The 21,433-nt window shown below is 42.2% G+C and overlaps 1 protein-coding gene across 1 annotated transcript; it reads right to left on the reverse strand.

The window, feature by feature from the left end:
* Positions 1-270: 270 nt before the first annotated feature.
* On the reverse strand, positions 271-16,536 carry klhl14 (kelch-like family member 14; the record flags this gene model as incomplete). The annotated part of the gene is made up of 8 exons (XM_084546120.1): positions 271-1,684; positions 2,001-2,158; positions 3,184-3,342; positions 4,968-5,158; positions 5,958-6,036; positions 6,637-6,726; positions 13,592-13,713; positions 15,659-16,536. The coding sequence occupies 8 exons, from the start codon at positions 16,534-16,536 to the stop codon at positions 1,544-1,546; spliced, it is 1,818 nt and encodes a 605-aa protein (XP_084402246.1). The 3' UTR covers positions 271-1,543.
* Positions 16,537-21,433: the final 4,897 nt, after the last annotated feature.

A 21,433-nucleotide genomic window follows, 5' to 3' on the forward strand; every position in this document is an offset into this window, starting at 1 on the left:
TAGCGGGTGGGTTCCCTAAATTGAAATGGCACAAACTAAAAGATATTTTAATCATCAAGAGTCATTTTATTTTCATATTCTAAAATGCAAAGGACATTAACAGGATTTGAGAATAAATCCAAGGTTGAGTGCACAAAAATGTTTCACTGCAGGCGATTATGTACAAGAATGAAATCAACAAATATTTTTTTTTTTGTTTTTTTACAGAATTCAACAGGTACTGCATCGATATTTAGAGTCGAGTTTTTGAACCTAATAACGTAGACAAGACTGGACTTTAGATTCATTTGTAGTGAAGATATTATTTTTTTCAAACACAGCACATTAATTCATTTACATTTCAGTGAACCTTGTTTGCTGAATTAAAAGTTCACTATTAGTGCATTAAAGACCACTGTATGCTTGTTTTTCATACGTTAAAAGATAAAAATATCATCAAGGTAATGCTATGGGGCCTCATAAACAGGCCGGTTAACGTTACCTTGTACAGGAGAACAAACGACACAAATGTCCTCTACATCCGTTTACCCAAACATGCTACCCAGAAATACATTGGCCAGCAGTTACAATTTGATTGTACCATCATTGTATAATTAATTTTAGTGCGTCACATCAACAAAATCAATGGTAATAATAATAATTGTGTTGCCTGCAGCATGAAGAATAGACGCCACAAACATTTGGAAAGATTTTTGAGTCAAGCAGGTAACCTGTAAGGAACTCAACAAGTTATACAGAAACACGACTTCAGTCTGTGTGTACATTATCAAGATAATCAGATAAAACTTAGTGCTGGGTGATCGAGACAGAGATCACTGTGTAATTGTCTTTTTGAGTGATGGACCCCTGTGCTCTTTACAGTGTAGTTTTCTTCATACGATATCAGTTAAATAATGACACCGGTTAGGAAAAGTTTTCTGGAAAGGTCCCTTTTTTGACGCACAAATATGTTCATTTTCAGAGAAACACAACAAACCTGTTGCATTATTATCTAACCAGGTGATAAGGAGAGATAAGTGAACAATCCAGCCAGAGAACAATGAGTAATAACGTAAGTGATGAAGAATATTTATACACTTTGACCATCACAGTTAACGTAACTCACCCAGCCCTGGCGTAACTTTCCTCTCTCAGCGTCAGTCGGTGGAGCAACACTGCATTTTTGCTGGAATTATGCTGCTACTGAATACAAGATACAATGGATTTAAAAGCTATAATTCAGCTCAACACTATGCGTGCTATAGAAGAGAAGCCAAAAACACTTATACTACCCGTTTAAATGAAATCAAATATGGGACTGACCATTTCTCAGAACACAGATGACTTTAAATACGTGAGTTACACAATTTTTTTTCTCAATCCATTAGTAGAGAATAACGAAAGTGCTCTGGTCAAACCTGTAAAAAAATAATTTATACACACCCCCGGCATATGACTGGAGGGTTTGTCACAAAATCAATGACAACTGTTTTGCTCATCGCTGGTCCTCCCGCCAGTCACTCTGCTGTTCCTTGCCCTTACCGCACGTCGGTTGCATTAGTTGTCATTTGTTAAAAGGAAGGCAGACGGGCAGTATGACGGTGGAACAGGCCGGGCCCGCCAAAGGCTCAGCTACCTCTCCCTCCAACTCTGTCCATGTTCCTTTCTCTGGGCTGTAGCAGATGGTCGAAGACTTATAGGCCCCCTGAGGTAAAAAAAAATAAAAATAAAACAGAAAATGAAGTAATTCTCGTCAGTGCTCTTAGGACTGTTTCGATTTCCAACCAAGCTGTGGAGAAGCTCGGTTTTATAAATGTGCATGTAGTCAAAAACAGCAAGTACAGTAAAGAAAATAACAAAGTGGGCCAATTTATCTATAATTGAAAACAGTCTACATTTTTTCCCGTTTGAGTAACACTTCAGCACCCAGATGTTTAATAAAAGTTACTGAGCAACTAAAAAAAAATCACAGACTGACATGACTGATAACAAAAAAGGAGAATATATGCTATAATCAGTACCATGCTCCAGCTGTAGCCCCCCACGAGGAAAATGCTGTCATCCAAAACAGCGCAGCCTGGACCACTGCGACCCTCCAGTATGGGTGTCTGCAGGATGTTCCACTGGTCAGCTTTTGGGTCGTAACACTCAACCAACATTACATCTAGATGGGAGAAACCTATGTGAGAAAAAGGGAGGCAAACATCTTAAAATAATGAGTCTATCACAGTATACACTGTCCTGCCATCCCAGGCTACAGATTCAGGAACATGCTATTTGTTGTTGTTTGGTGATGCTCTTGCTTTTTAATTTGTTTTATTTGACCTGTTTTACTGTTGTATAGGTAGTCATAAATACTTAAAGCTGCAGTGCTGGATGTTTATCTCCCCCTTCTGGCAGTGAGAGTAATTACACAAACAGTGTTGACACCTGTGTATGACCTGTGCCTACAGTCTACATACTTTCAGGCCCTTCTCTTAAAAGAAGCCCCACCAACAGTGATCTGTAATCCTCAAGATGTGAAGTCACTTTTGAATGCAGTATATCACACACACCCAGATACTGTACGTTTAATTTTAGACTTGCTGGCTGGCAGCATGATAGCCTCCGCATTCATTTAATCACGGAATAAAACAAATGAAATATTGACACTCAAAATCAGTCCAAAAGATATTTTGTTATTTTTTCCTCTCATCTCTCAGGGACTCTAAAGCCTGTTTTATTAAATCTGAAGCCTTCTGTTTTCACCCATAACTCACACCCACCCTTCAGACAAAGACACGCCAACAGTAAGTAATCTTCAGCGTGAGAAAACACAGACACAGATACAGTAACAGATCTCAGGGCACTTTTTAAAAAATAAATCACGTGATGAATGTGAAGCAGTGAGGAGCCAATTGAACAAGTGCATTTAGTAGTCTTTTAAATGAAACATAAAAACACACAAGCTCATTTTTTCATATTCCCCATTTAGAGGCCAGTATTCAGTTTTTCTGCTCAAATATAAATGCACAATATCGTTTGTTCTCTCACATTTTGAATGAATGTTGAGCATTGAAAGAGACCGGGAACTATAGGTTACACAGGGTAATGAAGGTCATTGCCTGTTCATAATGGCAACATGCTTTTCAAACAGTTTTACAAAAAAAAGTAATCAATCTTGCCCCGGTTTCTGTTCAGTTCCTGAAATGCTCAAGTGCTTACCTTTCAAATGGTTTCCACCAATAGCATATAGGCGGTCGTTCATTCCAGCCAGAGCATGAATGGCCCGCTTTGTGTTCATATCCTGTTTCCTTGCCCACACATCCATTATAGGGTCATAACAGTAGAGCCAAGACACATACTCGCCATTGTGCACTCCTCCTGTAACAGACAAACAGCACTCTGCCTTTAATACTGTATCCAAATACAGCACACTGCATGGGAGCATACGTGATTATCTGTAAAGCTAGCTGACATGTCTCTGTGTAATTATCCTTGTTAGGAAACATATTTGTTTGTTGATCTAAACATTACAAGGTTAAAAAAAAAAAAAAAGGGATACAACATGTAAATAGTAATTTTTAGATTTCATTTAATACTATCTAGTGCACAAAAATCTGCTGGTTTGTTTTTTAAAAACAACCTTTCATTTCTGCTTCGATATTGTTTTTCTAACTAATAGATCGCAGTGCGTCAGAGTTAATGGCGAACCACTCCATTGAAATATGGGTTCGGCTCAAGGTTGGTGCCTTTGTTCCAGTCTTTTATTTGTATATGGTAATGACTGGAGTACAGATGATTCAGTGATAGTCAGCTTTTTGGAAGAGGATGATTTCAGTCGATGACTTTCTGCATTGATGTGATGAGTGTTTCGCCAACTTAAATGTCACTAAAACAAAAGATAGGATTTCAGATTTTCAGTTTTCAGGAAGGAAGGAATATTAAAGTATAGACTTAACACTGAAGTTATATCGAGCTGCTTTTAGCTTAAAAAAACCTAACTGGTGACAACTGAATTAAAAAAAGACATTTAATCATATTATTAGAAAGAAGGAGGAGTTCTGCATTTATTAAAAATATACATCAATCAGCCGTAACATTATGGCAGGTTACACTGATTATCATGTTTCCTGTCAATGGGTGGGGTATATTCGGCAGCAATTAACCATTTAGACCTCAATGTTGTGAAAAATGGGCAAGTGGAAGGATTGGAGCAACTCTGACACAGACCATATTTTGATGTCTCTTAATGACAACTCGGTCGGAGCATCTCCAAAAGTGCAGCTCTTGTGTATTCCCTGTCCGCAGTAGTAAGTACCTATCAAAAGTGGTCCATGGAAGAAAAAGTGCAGATGGCCAGATTTATTTGTGTTCCTTATCTGTGGAACATAAGCCAGAAGAGGCAGTGTGATGCTTTAGGCAATGTTCTACTGGGAGACTTTGGGTCACCCCTTTCCACCTACCTAAGGATTGCTGACCACATTTACCCTTTGAGGGAAGTGGTATTCCCTGATATAAGTCTTTCAGGAGGATTATACGCACTGCCACAAAATATAAGTGGTTTAGGAATGAAAAGCAAAAACGACCTTCATGCATGGACTCCACTAGACCTGCAGAAGTCGACGCCTTGGTGGGACAGGGCCAAAGGGAGGTCTACACAATATTAGGCAGGTGGTGGTCATAACGTTATGACTGATCGGTGTATACTACATAAAGGTTTAATATGCTCCATGTAACATTGGTTGAGCATGAAAACCACACATTTGAAAATGAAAAAAACATCTGGAGGTGTGAAGTTAGAAAGAAACAATCTTTTTTTAAGCTGCCAGATCACAGCTTGGCAGAAGAAGCCGTAAGTCATTTAAGTAGATTTACAGTATTAATCTTCCTTAAACATAAATATCATTTACCCTTTATAAAAAAACTACTGCAAACTGTCTGTAGCCTGTAAAGAAACACAACAGGATGATGAGTGTAACTGAACTAAACTCGTGATCCCTCCTGACCTGATATGTAGATCTTGCCGTTGTGCACTGCTCCTGCATGGGCGGCCAGAGGCTGCGGCAGAGACGACACATAGTTCCACTCGTTCGTCTCCAGGTTGTAGGACTCCACACTGGAGAGGTAGCCCGCCTCGTTCCTGCCGCCAATTACGTACAGGTGCTTCTCCAGGCGACAGGCAAAGAAACTAGCTCTCCTGAGAAGGAAGCGTCAACCAGACAACATTATTAAACCAGACATGACAAGATTTTTTCTTTAGTTCCTATCCAAGAAGAAAATCATTCAGGAAAAAAGATCCCAGGACAAGAAATAAGTTAAGGAATTCCATGCTGTGAGTGCATGTTTTTAGGCTTGTGTAATGACAGACTTGTATATGTCTGTGACCATGTCTGTAGGGAGCCTTATGAAAATTCTGTTCTTCTTCATGTGCACTTCTTAGTTTTGGACATAAGGATGTTGTTACGTATTCATTATTTATGTTTACTGGACAACATTTCCCATAAGGCCTAGATATTTACCAGTTAAACATCACAGCACAATAGATAGATATGGTAGTTGTTAAACGTTAGTGAATGCACAGAGAGAGTTTAAGAAATGATATTCAAATTGCTGAGTTTTAAGGATATGGTCAAAACAACGCTCTGATGATAAAATACCCACACTGCCAGGGTTGTTGGGTTCTTTATAAAAGCAGTAGATTGTTTTTCTGTTCTTACACAGAAAAAAAAAATATATAGTTTTTTATTATAACCACAAAGGTTTCAGTTTCCTATGAAGAGCTGCAGTGGAAGATGATTTATTGGAAAATACCCCCAAATTACCCCAAAGAAAAATACTTAATAGATTTCAAAAAGACAAATGAAAGAAATGCTAAATGAGAAGATTGCTAGAGCAGGTGAAAAAGAGGGTAGCACTGATGTAACGTCAATAATATTAGTGCTGCTTTTCCAAGACCAGGCAGTCGCTTCTAGATTCAAAACTAAAAATAGGCTCACCTCTCCTGCATTGGGGGCAACTGTATCCAGCTGTTGAATCTGGGATCATAGCGGCTGACAAAATTAGTGCTGTGCTTTCCTGCAAAACAGACAGAAAACAAGATCAGTAACGAAACTGAAACGACTTTACTGAGTGACCAGTGAAGTCTTTGCAAAATTGTTGGTTGCATACAATAAAATGCACAACTGTGGCCCTCCCACGTTTTCATTACTCACCACCCACACGTGATGATTTTAAGTGTTTTCATATATTTGTAATCACTGACTTTTACTGTCGCTCACATCAAACGTGTCACATTTCTACTGTACTTGTGTATTAGTGAGAAAAACAAAAAGGCAGATTATTGATCATTTACAGTCTTTGCTTCTTACGAACGCACTGTGTTGCCACCGTTTCACAAAAAAGCACTCTCAACACTTTGACACCACAAATATTTCAGTGTTAACAACCGTTGTTATTCCGTGCCAGTTATTGACAAGTGTTGATGGGAGTGTTGTTTGTCCACTCAGAGCTGATCTGGCTCTAGGATAAGTGTGTGAAACTATCCAAAAGGGTTACATTAACTCTGATTGGTTTGAACTTACGCAAACTCTGGCAAAGAGCATTCTCTACATTCAGTAAACAATGAAAAAAAGACAGTTGTGTGAATCACGAGAGCATTTTGTGCCGTCACTGTACCGTTGGGGTTCCACTGATCCTCTCCACCCAGCAGCAGCAGGAAGTTCTCCACCTCCACCACGCAGTGATGTGCGCTGTTGTAAGGCATTACTAGAAGACACAAATCAAAAGGTGTCAGTCGTGTGAAGGTACACGGTGGGTCGTATTCATCACTAAACTCTTTATTTAAACTTTCTTAAATGGATTGTAGATGTTATAAATACACGATTAAGGTAAATCTATATGAACATGAGATATACTAGTAGTACCTACAGCCATAAAACTAATCCTTATTTTCAATAAATATATCAGAAATAATTAATAATTAGCTTAAAATACCAACAAAGACAGTAAGTGCTGGTTTAAATGAAATGCTACACCAGTGACACTTGTTTTTGTAAAGACAACAACAACAATAAATGAAGAAACCCCACTGTTTCTGTGTGGATTCATGTTAAATTACATGAATTGCAAATAAATGACTTTAATTGGTTTTTCTAAAGTTAGTTTTAACATAAGTTGATGTTAGGACTGTTGTGCTAAAAGATAAAATGTCATAATTTTTATTGGTAAATGAAGTAAATTAATGATTAAACAAAGTCAGCGGAAAACATGAACCTGCAGAACTTTATCAGTTTGACATTGAACACAGCTGAAATAAAGCTGGTTTAATCTACAGTAACTGTCGGTGTTACTGTACAGTAGATGTTGGTCACAATGAAATGAGGTTCCAATTTACAGAAACACAATAATGAACATGTGTGTTTGTAGTGTGACTATAGTTAAGTAGAAATAAACTTAATTTAGGTGTAAAAAAAAAATACAATTCACCTGAAATAAAAGAAATAAGACTTGAGATGAAAACTAACTGAAATGTACCTACAAAACTAACTAAAAATATTACAGATGTGAGGATCTTGTGTCTTTTTCCTAAATTAACCAAACTATAAAGCCTTCTAAACTACTACTACTACTACTACTACTACTAAAACAACTAGAAAATCTTTCAACACAACAGGCATAATGAGCCATTAAAGCAGATGTTTGCTGAGACTACTCATTCAGTAACTTGTCAACTCACTATGCTGAATTTAAGTAGTTTGACAGAAGTGTTCATAGTAAACAATCACATCAAGTCAGATGTAATTTGCAATATCCTCTTCACAACGCGCTAACTGTATATTGTACATCGATCTCATAATCTCATCGTCTATCTCTCCATTCATTTAACAGTCGATTGTAAAGTACTGGCAGCTGTACTGATCACTGATATGAATTCAATGGTCCAAGCAGGATACTGTTTTTCTTAAGTGACAGTAAACTGAATAACTTCAGGTTTTGGACTCTAATGGACATTTTTCACTGTTTCCCTCCTGACATTTAATAGACTCAACAATTTATCCAGTTAATTAAAAAAAGTAGTTGTCGGATTGTTCAACAATCAAAATAACATAGTTACGGGCAAGTGTCTATTTATCTTATCTAATAAGCCAGGTGGGTTACTGTTTTGGGGACTAAACTGTTAGTACTGTAAAAAGTACAATGAAGAATTGAAATCCACAATTAAAATATGCCACAGCAAAGACTCATCCAGTAATAAACGGAGTACGTCGTCGTCGTCGTCTTCCGCTTATCCGGGTCCGGGTCGCGGGGGCAACAGCTTCAGCAGGGAAGCCCAGACAGCCCTCTCCCCAGCCACTTCCGCCAGCTCCTCCGGAGGAACCCCCAGGCGTTCCCAGGCCAGACGAGAGATATAATCCCTCCATCGTGTCCTGGGTCGGCCTCGAGGTCTCCTACCGGTGGGACATGCCCGAAACACCTCTCCCGGGAGGCGTCCGGGAGGCATCCTTACCAGATGCCCTAGCCACCTCAACTGACTCCTCTCGACGTGGAGGAGCAGCGGTTCTACTCTGAGCTCCTCCCGTATGTCCGAGCTCCTAACCCTATCTCTAAGGCTGAGCCCGGCCACCCTACGAAGGAAACTCATTTCGGCCGCTTGTATTCGTGATCTTGTTCTTTCGGTCATTACCCAAAGTTCATGACCATAGGTGAGGATTGGAACGTAGATCGACCGGTAAATTGAGAGCTTCGCCTTTCGGCTTAGCTCTCTCTTCACCACGACCGACCGGTTAAGCATCCGCATCACTGCAGATGCCGCTCCGATCCGCCTGTCGATCTCTCGCTCCCTTTTACCCTCACTCGTGAACAAGACCCCGAGATACTTGAACTCCTCCACTTGAAGCAGGACCTCCTCCCCGACCCGGAGTGGGCAATCCACCCTTTTCCGACTGAGGACCATGGCCTCAGACTTGGAGGTGCTGATCTTCATCCCAGCCGCTTCACACTCGGCTGCGAACCGCCCCAGCAGGAGCTGAAGGTCGCTGTTCGATGAAGCTAAGAGGACCACGTCATCCGCAAAAAGCAGGGACGGGATCCTCCGATCACCGAACACAACACCCTCCCCCACCCGGCTGCGCCTAGAAATTCTGTCCATAAAAGTTATGAACAGAACCGGTGACAAAGGGCAGCCCTGGCGGAGTCCAACCCTCACTGGGAACAGGTCCGACTTACTACCGGCTACACGGACCAAACTCGCACTCCTTTGGTACAGGGACTGAATGGCCCTTAGTAAGGAGCCATCCACCCCATACTCCCGGAGCACCCCCCACAGGATGCTCCTGGGGACACGGTCGTAAGCCTTCTCCAGATCCACAAAACACATGTGGACTGGTTGGGCAAACTCCCATTTCCCCTCCAGCACCCTAGTGAGGGTAAAGAGCTGGTCCATGGTTCCACGTCCGGGACGAAAACCGCATTGTTCCTCCTCGATCTGAGGTTCAACCATCGACCGGACCCTCTTTTCCAGCACCCTGGCATAGACCTTGCCAGGGAGGCTGAGGAGTGTGATCCCCCTATAGTTGGAACACACCCTCTGGTCCCCCTTTTTAAAAATGGGGACCACCACCCCGGTCTGCCACTCCAGAGGTACTGCCCCCGATGTCCACGCAATGTTGCAGAGGCGTGTCAACCAAGACAGCCCTACAACATCCAGAGCCTTGAGATACCCAGGGCGGATCTCATCCGCTCCCGGAGCTCCACCGCCGCGGAGTTGTTTTACTACCTCGGCGACTTCTGCCCCAGAGATTGGATGGTCCAACCCCAGGCCCTCCGGCTCCGTTTCCTCTATGGAATACGTGTTGGTGGGATTGAGGAGCTCCTCAAAGTATTCCTTCCACCGCCCGACTATATCCTCAGTTGATGTCAGCAGCTCACCACCCCCACTGAGAACAGTGTGAGCGTGTTGCCGCCTACCACCCCTGAGGCGCCGGACGGTTTGCCAGAATCTCTTCGGAGCCGATCGATAGTCTTCTTCCATAGCCTCACCGAACTCCTCCCACGCCCGAGTTTTTGCCTCAGCGACTGCCCTCGCCGCAGACCGCCTGGCCATCCGGTACCGGTCAGCTGCTTCAGGAGACCCACAGACAAGCCATGCCCTGTAGGCCTCCTTCTTCAGCCTGACGGCTCCCCTCACCTCCGGTGTCCACCAGCAGGTTCGGGGGTTACCGCCGCGACCAGCACCAGCGACCTTGCAGCCGCAACTTGCAACAGCCGCCTCCACAATGGCGGAGCGGAACATGGCCCATTCGGACTCAATGTCCCCCACCACCCCCGGGACGCGGTTGAAGCTCTGCCGGAGGTGGGAGTTGAAGACCATGTTGACAGGTTCCTCCACCAGGCGTTCCCAGCAGACCCTCACTACTCGTTTGGGCCTACCAGGTCTGCGAGGCGTCTTCCCCTGCCATCTGATCCAACTCACCACCAGGTGGTGATCAGTTGACAGCTCTGCTCCTCTCTTTACCCGAGTGTCCAGAACATACGGTCGCAGGTCAGATGATACGACTACAAAGTCAATCATCGACCTACGACCTAGGCCGTCATGGTGCCAAGAGCACCGATGAACAACCTTATGTTCGAACATGGTGTTAGTTATGGACAAACTGCGACTCGCACAGAAGTCCAATAACTGAACACCACTCGGGTTCAGATCAGGCAGGCCGTTCCTCCCAATCACGCCCCTCCAGGTCACGCTGTCATTGCCCACATGAGCGTTGAAGTCTCCCAGCACGACAAACGGAGTACGTCCAATAAATATTAACTTAGGAGCCTGATACTCCAGTATTAGCACAGTGCGGTATAAACAGCCCTCGGCTCCATCAGGACCCCTCCTGGAAGATTTTTCCCTTGTGCATGTTTTTGAGCTCCCCTCTTCTCTTCCATCTTCTTTTGCTGAAGTGACCCCATTGAGATGTAGAGAAATGGTCTTAGGTGACAGTCATAATGAACATGATCGTGTTCACTCAATAAATCTCAGGCCCGGTGCCTTTTGAGCACAAATCAGTGAAATGTTAAAGCCCACCTGTCTGTCTCCATCAGTCATTTCCACTGTCACCTCCCCACCGCCTGATGGATCACAGTTGCTGCAAAATTAGACAGCCTTGAATCTCATTTCTTTCCAATTGGCCTCTCCCTGCAATCTCACTCTAGCTGGCTGACATGTCCTCTATGGGAGGGGAAGTCTCAGATAGGAACTAATACTACATACCCTAAACACAGCTTTATCTCAGACGAGGGGATTAGGTTGCCTGCCTTCAGTGCACCTCAAAGACGAGTGCCATACGACTGCCAAATTCCCTTACATGCTATTTACATTATCATTCAGTCAGCAGTATATAGGACATGGATGGGCAGCTTCTTATTTGATGTCTAGTGACTTGTACTCATTCTAAAAATCATCTCGTACCCATGTGAAAAGAAGATTATTGCCTTACAGTATGTCACAGGCTGTAGTATCTGGAGTGCTGTGGGAGGATTTGGGAACATTTGTGATACAGGTGGAGTAATTATCAGGCTATAATAACAGAGACCGCTGTAATATTCATCAGCAATGAAGAAAAATATTTTCCTTCTGCAATGTGTTGGAATTTGCTGAGAATTATTATCTGAGAAAGTGTATCAAATGAATCTATTTATTTGTACCATCTCACCTAAATCTTGCATTAACCCAAATGGGGGTTAACAGCCATAGGAGGGCAGGCTGAGCACGTCCTCTATGAGATGGACGCCATCACTCCAGTCTACAGTGAGCTCTAGGGCTCACTAGAGGGAGTCAGAAACCTCTGCATAGAGGCACAGTCGGGGTCGGTTGAATGACTCCACAGCTAATGCACCACTGCTGCTCCAGCTCTGATGTGCCTTTAACACCATTACAATTGCATCCCACTGAGCTGAATTCCTTTGTTCTAGGCCGTGCTGCTGCGGACAAGGTCCCCATCCCCAGTCTGAGATTTTAATATCAGGTTGGTTTAAAGAAGAAAGAATAGTCTATGACCGAGGCCGAATCTCTGCCTGCCTTTGTCTCGTGTTCGTCCACGCTGCTGTGGGTACACTAGATGGCAAACTTTCCACTGGAATCAGCGAGCGGTGGCTATATCTGACACAACGAGGGGGATCAGATTTTTCCCCAAATTGTGTTGATGAATGTCTTAATCAAAGGCTGTCCCTCTCAGGTTTCGCCTCATTGAAAAGTTATGATTGAATGTTAATAATCTTCTATTCCACATCCATTGTGTGGAGGCTACATCAGATGCTCACTGATGTGTTAAGGGGATGATTTTGCAGTTTTGTCCTTCCACTTGGCCACGGACCATTTGAGTGTTAACTTTTTAGTTTTGAGTGATGGAAATCCCTATTGACCTTTTGCTTGTTGCAGTTTATACCCATGAGTGTGAGTTTAATGAGAAAACGACAATATAAACGCCATTGAGCTTCAGGCTGTTGTGTATGAATGCCTCCTTTTGTTAAAAAAAAAATAAAAATTGAAATAAAATTAAAATAACCCTGATAGCTTTGGACAAACGTGAGCTAAAAAAAAACAAAAAAAAAACGGACTGCTGCCAAGAGATGTTATGGTTTGAGCAGAGGAGGAAATCATGTCCAAGACTACTGGTGAGTATAATATAATGAAGATTCATTAAAATCTGTGCCATAACATAAAATATAAACTGCACAGGGCACGGATGACAGAAAGCAGACCTATGGCTAATATGTACGAATGAAGAGATGCTGCAGAGATGTGACCCCAACCAAAACAAAGGACAACAGCTCAATATGTCCAGCAATGATGATGCAAAGGAGAAATGTGGTTTCCCATTAACTCTTTTTCTGACCTTTACAATATGGCAACAATATAGTGGTGATCCTTAAAAGGTCAAGGAAGACAAACAGAGAGAGAAGAGCCTAGTGCACATTTTACAGAGGTGAGTGCTGCAGGGATGTCTTTGGAAATTCCCAGAGGCTTCACATATGTCCTCTATCTACTTTTTTCTATAGAACTCATTTCCTGGGAAATTACGAACTTCTTTTCAATATGATATCATAATATCAATATAATGAACCATGCTTTGGTATAAATTTTATTTTATTTTTGCTGTTCCTTCCTGTATTCCTTATTTAAACCCACCATCTAATCAGCACCAGGTCAGAAGGCTGTATTACCATGTGTGGGGTAATTCAATCTTATGCACTGATCGATGTGACTGAATGATAAAGCTACATTTAAAAGCTATTGAGGTAAAATGTCATTCATTATTGTTCTATCCCTGCCACAGTAGATCATTAGATTCAAGTAAATCTCATCATGCATCCCGCCAGCATATTTCAGCCAAAACAAGGGAAACCGGGCATGAAGCTCCACAGTGCTGTGAAGTCACGCTCTGATTAAAAACTTATATTAAAAGTGATAGTGATGCATTATTACCTGAAGGATTTAGGGAACTCCTTCCCCTCGTTTTCAGTGGAAATTAACCTGTGTTAAAGTCATCCATAGGAACAACTATTTCTCGTCGTAAAAGCCACAAACACGAGGTGCCCCAGGTATGATATAAATAAATAAATGAATAAAATCCTTGTCACTCACTTGTGAGGATCTTCCATGTCTTTTTCTCGTCGTCATAGTACTGGACCAAATTGCTGGGGAGACGATCGGGTCCAGGAGGCAAACCACCCACCAGTAACAGCATCCTCTTATTGGAACGGATTCTGCAATGTTGAAATTGTGGGGTGGGGGGGTAGGAGGAGATGTGGGCAGTTGTAAGAAAACATTGTATTAAACCTTGAAATAAAACATCCAGAACCCACTAAATAAGCACAACCTAACCCTGGACATCTTTAATTCCTTAATTTATACAATTACTCTAATAATATTAACAGCTCTTTCCTGGATTTAGTTTTTTTCACTTTGCAAATGCAAATTCCATGAATGACTCAATCAATGAATGAAATAAAGAATATCTAATGAATAACTGCTCATTGTGCAAGCACTGCTACTGAACTCGAGACGACTAATCAGGCAATATGTGGCCACATTTGTTATAAGAATTTGCTCAGCGGTGTATGTATGCTTTTGATTATTGAACCGTTATTGAACGGTTATTGTGCTCTAAAGATATCCTTTCAATTAGCTGTGAAGCGGCGACTGTCCTGCAGGGTGCCATGCTGGAGGCTAAAAGCACAATTGAGTACATAAACCTGCCTATACAATGTCCCCATTTCATTGGCCCGACGTGATTCATGTGACATCTCTGAGCCAATTGTGACATATTTCTTGCTGTTTGTATATAATCTATAACACCATGGCCACACACATTACAGTGCATTAATGACCATTATCTGGCTCCAAATGGTTTTCAACACAAATGCACCAATTTATCACAATATGCAGTAAAAACATTAAGAGGAGCTGGCCTTTATATTCAGACCCATTCACCTTTTTTCTCTTATTTCCCCTTTTTCATATTTTACTTTTCTACGCTTGGCTGAATCACCGTTGTCTCGGTATGTTCTCCCTGAAACCAGCCCACTTGGAAGTGTTTTGGGGTTATTCATATGCAAATGAGCCCCTGGACATAGATAATGGTGATTAATTGAGAGGAGAGAAACAGTGGCATGTGAAACTAATTATGAGGATTCCTGATTCCTTGCTCATTTAAGTCCGTATGTGGGAATAGATATATGTGTATAATGATTCTGATTATTTCAGGGGAAATTTCATAGTTTTGTTTTACTTTGATCACATTTTTATACAGGGATATTAGAAACTGAATACTGATGCCATCTCCATTAAAAAACAAAACAAAAAAACATCAGCCTTGACTGTCTCACTGCAGTCAGTTCTGTAAACCTGACAACAGCAGTGTCAATCACTCAACTTACTGACAATGAACGTCTACCAGCTCCTTAAAGTGCTGATCGGGACAAACACAGAATAAGCCATGCAACTTGGCCTATATTGTACTACGCTGCCTCTGTAGTCTAGACCACATCCATCTAAACTAAATTTAAGGAGCATCAGCCAATTGCCATTAAATGAAAATGAATGCTAAATTTTCCCAAATATAATGCCCACTCAGATACACTAAAATCTTAATGACTCATTTTAACATCAGGAACAGGATGACATTGTACTTGGATCACAAGTGTTATGCAGTTACCATGTAATTCTGGCAACAATTTAATTGCAGCATTTCAAATTTTATTCATGAGAGTTTCTACAAATCAAATGCATAACCGTCATCTAGATTGCTGCATCTTGTCTACACTGATTAGAGAGCAATTACACAGATGTGTGAGGAAGTAAAGACTTGTTTCCCCCCAGTAAAACATAAGGTAACATTATTACAGTTACAGAATTACTTAGAGTGCATTAAGACCCCTGACAGCTGTCACTCTGTTAGATGAATTATCCTAACAGACCGGGCCTCAGACCTCACACCTCTGACTGATCACCTACGTCGTCTCTAGACTGCACAGGCAGTGTGGCCAATACATAACAATGTGCACAATGCTTGAGTCTGTAATTTGTTTATATTTAACAATTGAACAATTGGGAGACATCGGACTCTTAAATAGCTCACTGAAGTGTGTGTGAATTAATGTCTGTGTTTCTCTGTTTGCGTCTCTATCTGTTTATGTATGTCTTCCTCACCTGCTGGCCAGGGTCTGCCTGCAGTGCTGCCTGAAGGGCATCAAGTGGTAGTTCATGGCATCCAGGAGTAGTTTCTGGCACACAGGGTCACTCCTCATGAAGTCAACAGACTGCACCCTCTCCACCAGCTCTGGGGCAGGTATAAGGGCAAAGCGGAGCCTCTTCATAAGGTCCGGTGCATAGTGCATGCGAGTCTCCCGGTCATGCTCCAGCCAGAGGACTGACATCTGGAAGAGAGCCAGCTCTGACTCCACCGGGGGTGGCAGAGCATCTAGCATGGCACACATCTCCTCAAAGTTCAGCAGCAGCACATCCTCCACCAGGTACTTGTTGGCCAGCTTCTTGGTCTCGTCCAGTCCGTGGAGCGCAGCGATCTTGCAGATCTGCTTGTAGTTCTGCACGGAGATCTGGTCATTGAGGAACTGCACGCTGAGCTTGGTAATCTGGGGGATGTTGAGGATCTTGCTGACTGACAGCACCTCTTCCACGGTGTCCAGGGAAAGAGTAACATTGGCAGTATACAGGTACTCCAGCACTAATCGTAGTCCAATGGAGGAGCAGCCCTGGAGTACCAGGTTATTGATGGGCCTGGCACTGGTGCTGACCAGCTTGTCATCAGGAGAGGATGAGGGGGTCCCACTGCTGCCCTGGTCCCCTTTGCTTCCCTCATTGTTGATTACATTATGGGAGGAGAAGAGAGACCTGAAATACTGGGAGCAGGATGCCAGCACAGCTTTGTGGCAGTGGAACTGCTGTCCCTGGGCAGTGAGAGTCACATCACAGAAAAGCTGTTTCCTCCATAAGAGATTGAGCCCATGCAGCAGGGTGTCACTGTGTGTTGGGTCAAAGGTGGATGTTCTATCACCCGATCTGGACATGACTTCCTGACTGTGAACGCCACCTAGGCAACAAATAAACCATGCAAGCCATTTACCTCAGGTCATTTATTTGCACAACACACGCAGCCCATATGGATGCAATCGGTCAACTATTTTTTGTTGTTGTTGTTGTTTTGTTTTTACACGAAGCGGTTTCTAGAATAAGTTATTGAACAGATCGCCAATCGTCCATCCAGCGGGGAATAACCGTCAAGCCATGCCAGCCGGCGAGAATCGACATCCAATTCGGCTTCAGTCGCTTTCAACTTTGAGCTCTGGTCGTAAAGCAACAAACAAAAACGCAGTAGTTCCCACAGCGTGCCACCCATATTCATTCTTAACTCAAGACAAAAAAAAAAAGAAAAAAAAAAAAGACGGTTTAAATGGAGGCTGGTGTTTGAAGGGCGCTGTCAAAACAAAACGAGGATACGGAGATGCTGCGGCGCTTTCCCCCCTCGGCAACGCGGCTGAAGTTGTCGGATAAGGAAAAAAGAGACAACCGCTACGGTGGACGGATAACATGCAGCATTCAGCTTATCATTTTCTCCTGTCCCGCTGCACACCCCCACAATGAGGACATTACACATCGCACAGATTTACGGAGTCATACAAAAGCAATTAGTTTGTCTCCAAGCAGCAGTACGGGTGCGTTTCGCGTTTAGCCTACCTGAGTTGCGCGGACGTGAGTATCGAAAAATATTCAGCGAAATGCAGCTTTCGGTAAAGTTCAATGTAATATGCATCTCTGTTGTTTCTTAGCCCGCACTAAAAAGCTATTTCTACGTGCGTAATGTGTGTAAACTTGACACAAGCGTGCTGTAACGTTGTCGCCAGATTCACTAAAAGCGCCTGTCACAACTAAATGATGTGAGCAGCTTGCCTGAGAAGGAGCCAAACTTACCTGACTTCAAGCTCTTGACAAAAAAAAGAAAGTAAGCTTCAGGTTCCCAAATAATCTCACTTGAATTTTCCTTTGTTCTCCCTTTAAAGAAATGTCCTTTCCTTTAAAGTCTATGGTCGGTGGTGTCTCAAAATAACCATTGATTCCAACTCATAAAGTCACTATTTCAGGTTATTTGTTGACGTTGATCATTTGTTCTTCTGAATTAACAAGAAGTGTGTGAGTGTGTGAGAGGGAGCTGTGCTTTCTGCAAGAGAAGAAGAAGAAGAAATATACGTGTGACAAATTATGCTACCAAGAAACAACACATCATTATCCTTGGGCCTGGGGCTCAGTGAGTCGTAACGAGAGTAATAGGAAATCCACGGTTGGGGAGAGAAACGGTCGTGCATGGCCGGTGGAGAGAGACCATGCAGGGGTATGGATGCTGGAGAGACTCGCAAAATTATGGCTCAAGGCTATTGTAAAAACTGTCGAGCGTAAATGACTGCGATTTCAAACATCTATGGAAGAAAGAAAAGAGAAAGGGGGAGAAAAACCGAGTCTTTCCCTCGCTGTTATAGAGAGAACCGTCAAGTTTTAGTGCGCATTGCTAATTAGTCAATTTCTCTCTGCCTTCACAGCCCGACGACTTTGCTGCTGAGCTGAAACTGCTAATTTCTGGGACCAGCCTTTTTTTGGCTGTGAACTGGATGGATGAATGGCTTGTCTCGCACAAATGACAAAAAGCCCCTGCCTTAATCTCCATCGCCAAAATAACCCCTCATCTCATTTTACTCCTGCTAGTCCTTCAAAAGAAGGTGCTCTACACAAACTGAAGTTTTGCATGTGCATCATAAATAATATGCACCACAATGTACCTACACATAAAGCACACAAACCCCCCCTTTTAATTCCTATGAAACAAAAGCATCAGATAACCTACAGACAATGAAACGCCCTTTAAAGTGAGGCAAAGTTATAAAACTACATGCAGAAAATAAGTAACATAACATGCAGTGTTATCAGGAACTATTATCTCCTCTGATCAGTCCATTGTTAAACAACCTGGGGCCTTGCTGCAGGCCTGAAAACACAAAGGGTTGAAACCTAATACACCATCCATCAGTGCACAGCAAGGTGCTGTATGTCCAGGTCCTGGTTGTATATTCAGATTCCATAAACCTGCACACTTTCTGCACCAAAATAGTAAAAGATCCAACTTAATTCTCTTAAACCAGCTGACTAATGACCACACAGTGAAAATGAGACCATGTCCACCTGAACTTTTGAGTTCACCAAGTACAAATAAACAGCTATGAGGCAGAGCTATATTATAAACCTGACAAATCACTTCATGTCGACCACATAACAGAAGCTCCCTCCAGCTTAGGTTTCCATCTCATTTAAATATCTAAATTTCTTCCTACAACGCTGGAAAAAATGTCTTAATATAAGCCCCCAATTCTTGCAAATCCAATCAAAAGCAGTTTGGAAATGACTTATTAGGACAGAATGAACTGTCAATTACATAAAGAGCTCAATTAGAGTAAATAAACTTACAAACAGGACTCCCATGGGAGCAGAAGTGACAGATACCTCACAAGTTATGAAATGACAGATAGGGATAAATGGGTTTGTTCATGTACTATGAAATAGAGCAACGCCATGCTACTGTCAAACAATAACAGGCCACATATAGGTAGCATTTATAATAGATGGAACCGTAACACTTCTGATGTTTGACAAGCACACAGCGTGCATACCCCCCCCCGCCCCCACACTCGTGGTTATGCAGAGAAGAATTCATTCTACACCAACTCGGTGAGATGACTGATTAGATTGTGCACTGCATCTCAAGTAATCATCACCACTGAAGGAAAACTATAGTACTGTAATATTAATTAGTGGTTTGAAACCTCAATGAAAGCAGTCTGGATCGTTGTTTACTACCATTATTGTGTTACCTCATTTCCAGAGGTCTTGTCACTGCAGCACATTACAGTAATTCACTGTATTTCACTTCGTAGTCACATACTGTTATCTTCACTAGCACTTGGTTAGCACTACATTAGCCAAGTCTCGAGTGAGCTATTCTAATGCAATAAAATGACCGTTTCCAACTCTTTCAGCTTCTTTGTAGCAACTCAGTCTCCTGAGGCCACTGGTCTTCAGATTGCAGGGCGTTTATGGTTGTAAGTTGTTGCAGTGTGCGGGGGGTGGGGGTGGATGGGGTGGGGTGGGGGGGGGTCATCAGATAAGAGAAGAATTTCTAGACTAATTAAACCCTTTGAGACAAAGAATCACACTACAGTGATTTACAACTCTCTGTACCAGTTAACCCGACTCATTTTTATCTGTCATATTACTCAGATACCATATCTACCTCTATGGCTAAAAAGTCCTTTTTGTATTCGACATTATGGAAACAAAAGAGGGAGATGTTAGAGCACGTAACATGAGATTTAAACACAGTAGTTCAATCATAATGAGATTTTAAGGGTATAAAAAAAAGCCGTGACAGTGTTTACGTTGTACAGACAAATGCAAGAATAAGCTTATTTTACCCTCAGCTACTACATGTCTACATGATTCTTATTGTCTATGGTTAATTTTGTGCCAATAACAACACATACAAAATCAAAATAAACACAGCCTGCCAGCAGAGAGTAACCTGATTAAAAGAGTGAACATTTAATCTAATCAGTGCGATGAATAAAAAACAAAAGGAGAAGCTTCAAAGTTGTTGAATAGCAAAGTCTACCAGGCATAATTCCTTTTGCCGGCTGTTGCAGAGGGGGTATGCTAAGATAGAAAGTATTATTTTCCTAAATGGAAGGTGTCAGATGGTCACGGAAATGTGATCGGCTGTTCAAGATCACTGCTTCCCATCTGCAATTTGTGACGTGTGAAAGATTCAGCCCAAATGTGCTCACCAAGCGTAAATCCTCAGCACTTTCTCTTATCGTGGAAAAGCAAGATAACCAGCTGTTTACAGATCAGAGAACATATCATATTAATATCATGGAGAGGGCGATAGCATCTTGTTTGTAAAATATTTTGTTAACTAAGTGTGGTGTGGTATGGCAACCTATAAAGTGAAAGTTGTAATTTTAGTAAAAGTGTTATGTTTAAAGGGTTTTTAAAAAAAATATATATTAAAATGTGGGGATGCAGAAAATCCTGCAAGGAGCCTCTGGCAGACGAAATGAATACAAACAGAAATACTGATTCTAAGATTTCCAGCAGCTACATTTAAATTACTGTAAAGACCCCTTTTTATTCCTTTGTCTAATTTGCCCTATTTTTAACTGATCTCAGAAGAGTTCAGTTATAGTACATCTTCGTTATATTACATCAAGATACAATTCCTTTGGATTGGGAAACATTTCTATTATTATGAGGGTTTGGATTGAGAGCTTCTATTCAGAGTCCCACCAACTCTCAAAAACGATCGAAATCACTCAAAAGTAGCTTGACATAAACAGATTATATGCTATATATGATGAGAAATAGGCAAAAAGGTCAATTAACGTACAAAATTTCTGATAGTAGCTTCAGTTTAGCATGATTTGCGAAATAACAGCTGCCCTTACCCGTTCCCTAATTTTTTGAAGCAGATATTTTGATGTTGTGACTGATTAGTGTGTGCTTGTCATTTCAGATCAAAGTTAGTCAGAGATGATTCATGAAATGTCCACTGTGTAATAAATTGGAAGCACTTATATTTGCCATTCAGGGAGTATGGGAGGCCTGCTGTTTTAAACCCCTAGATCCCCACACATGGCGCAGCCACCACAGACACGGCTCAGAGAGTCAGCCGGCAGCCGGGAGGTGAGCAGAAAGGAACAGGCGGTGTCCCCTCCAGAGTGAGCACAGGAGTCTTGTGTGTGCGTGTGCCGTTTGCATGTGTGTGTGGCATTCTCAAATGACAAAGGGATACCAGTTGTGCAGTTCAGGTGGGAGGACACGTGGAGGTGGTGTGGAGACTCACCTGAGGGAGAGTCTGGGCTGTGG

Source organism: Chelon labrosus, assembly GCF_963514085.1.
Source record: "Chelon labrosus genome assembly, chromosome: 6".
Taxonomy (NCBI): Eukaryota; Metazoa; Chordata; class Actinopteri; order Mugiliformes; family Mugilidae; genus Chelon; species Chelon labrosus.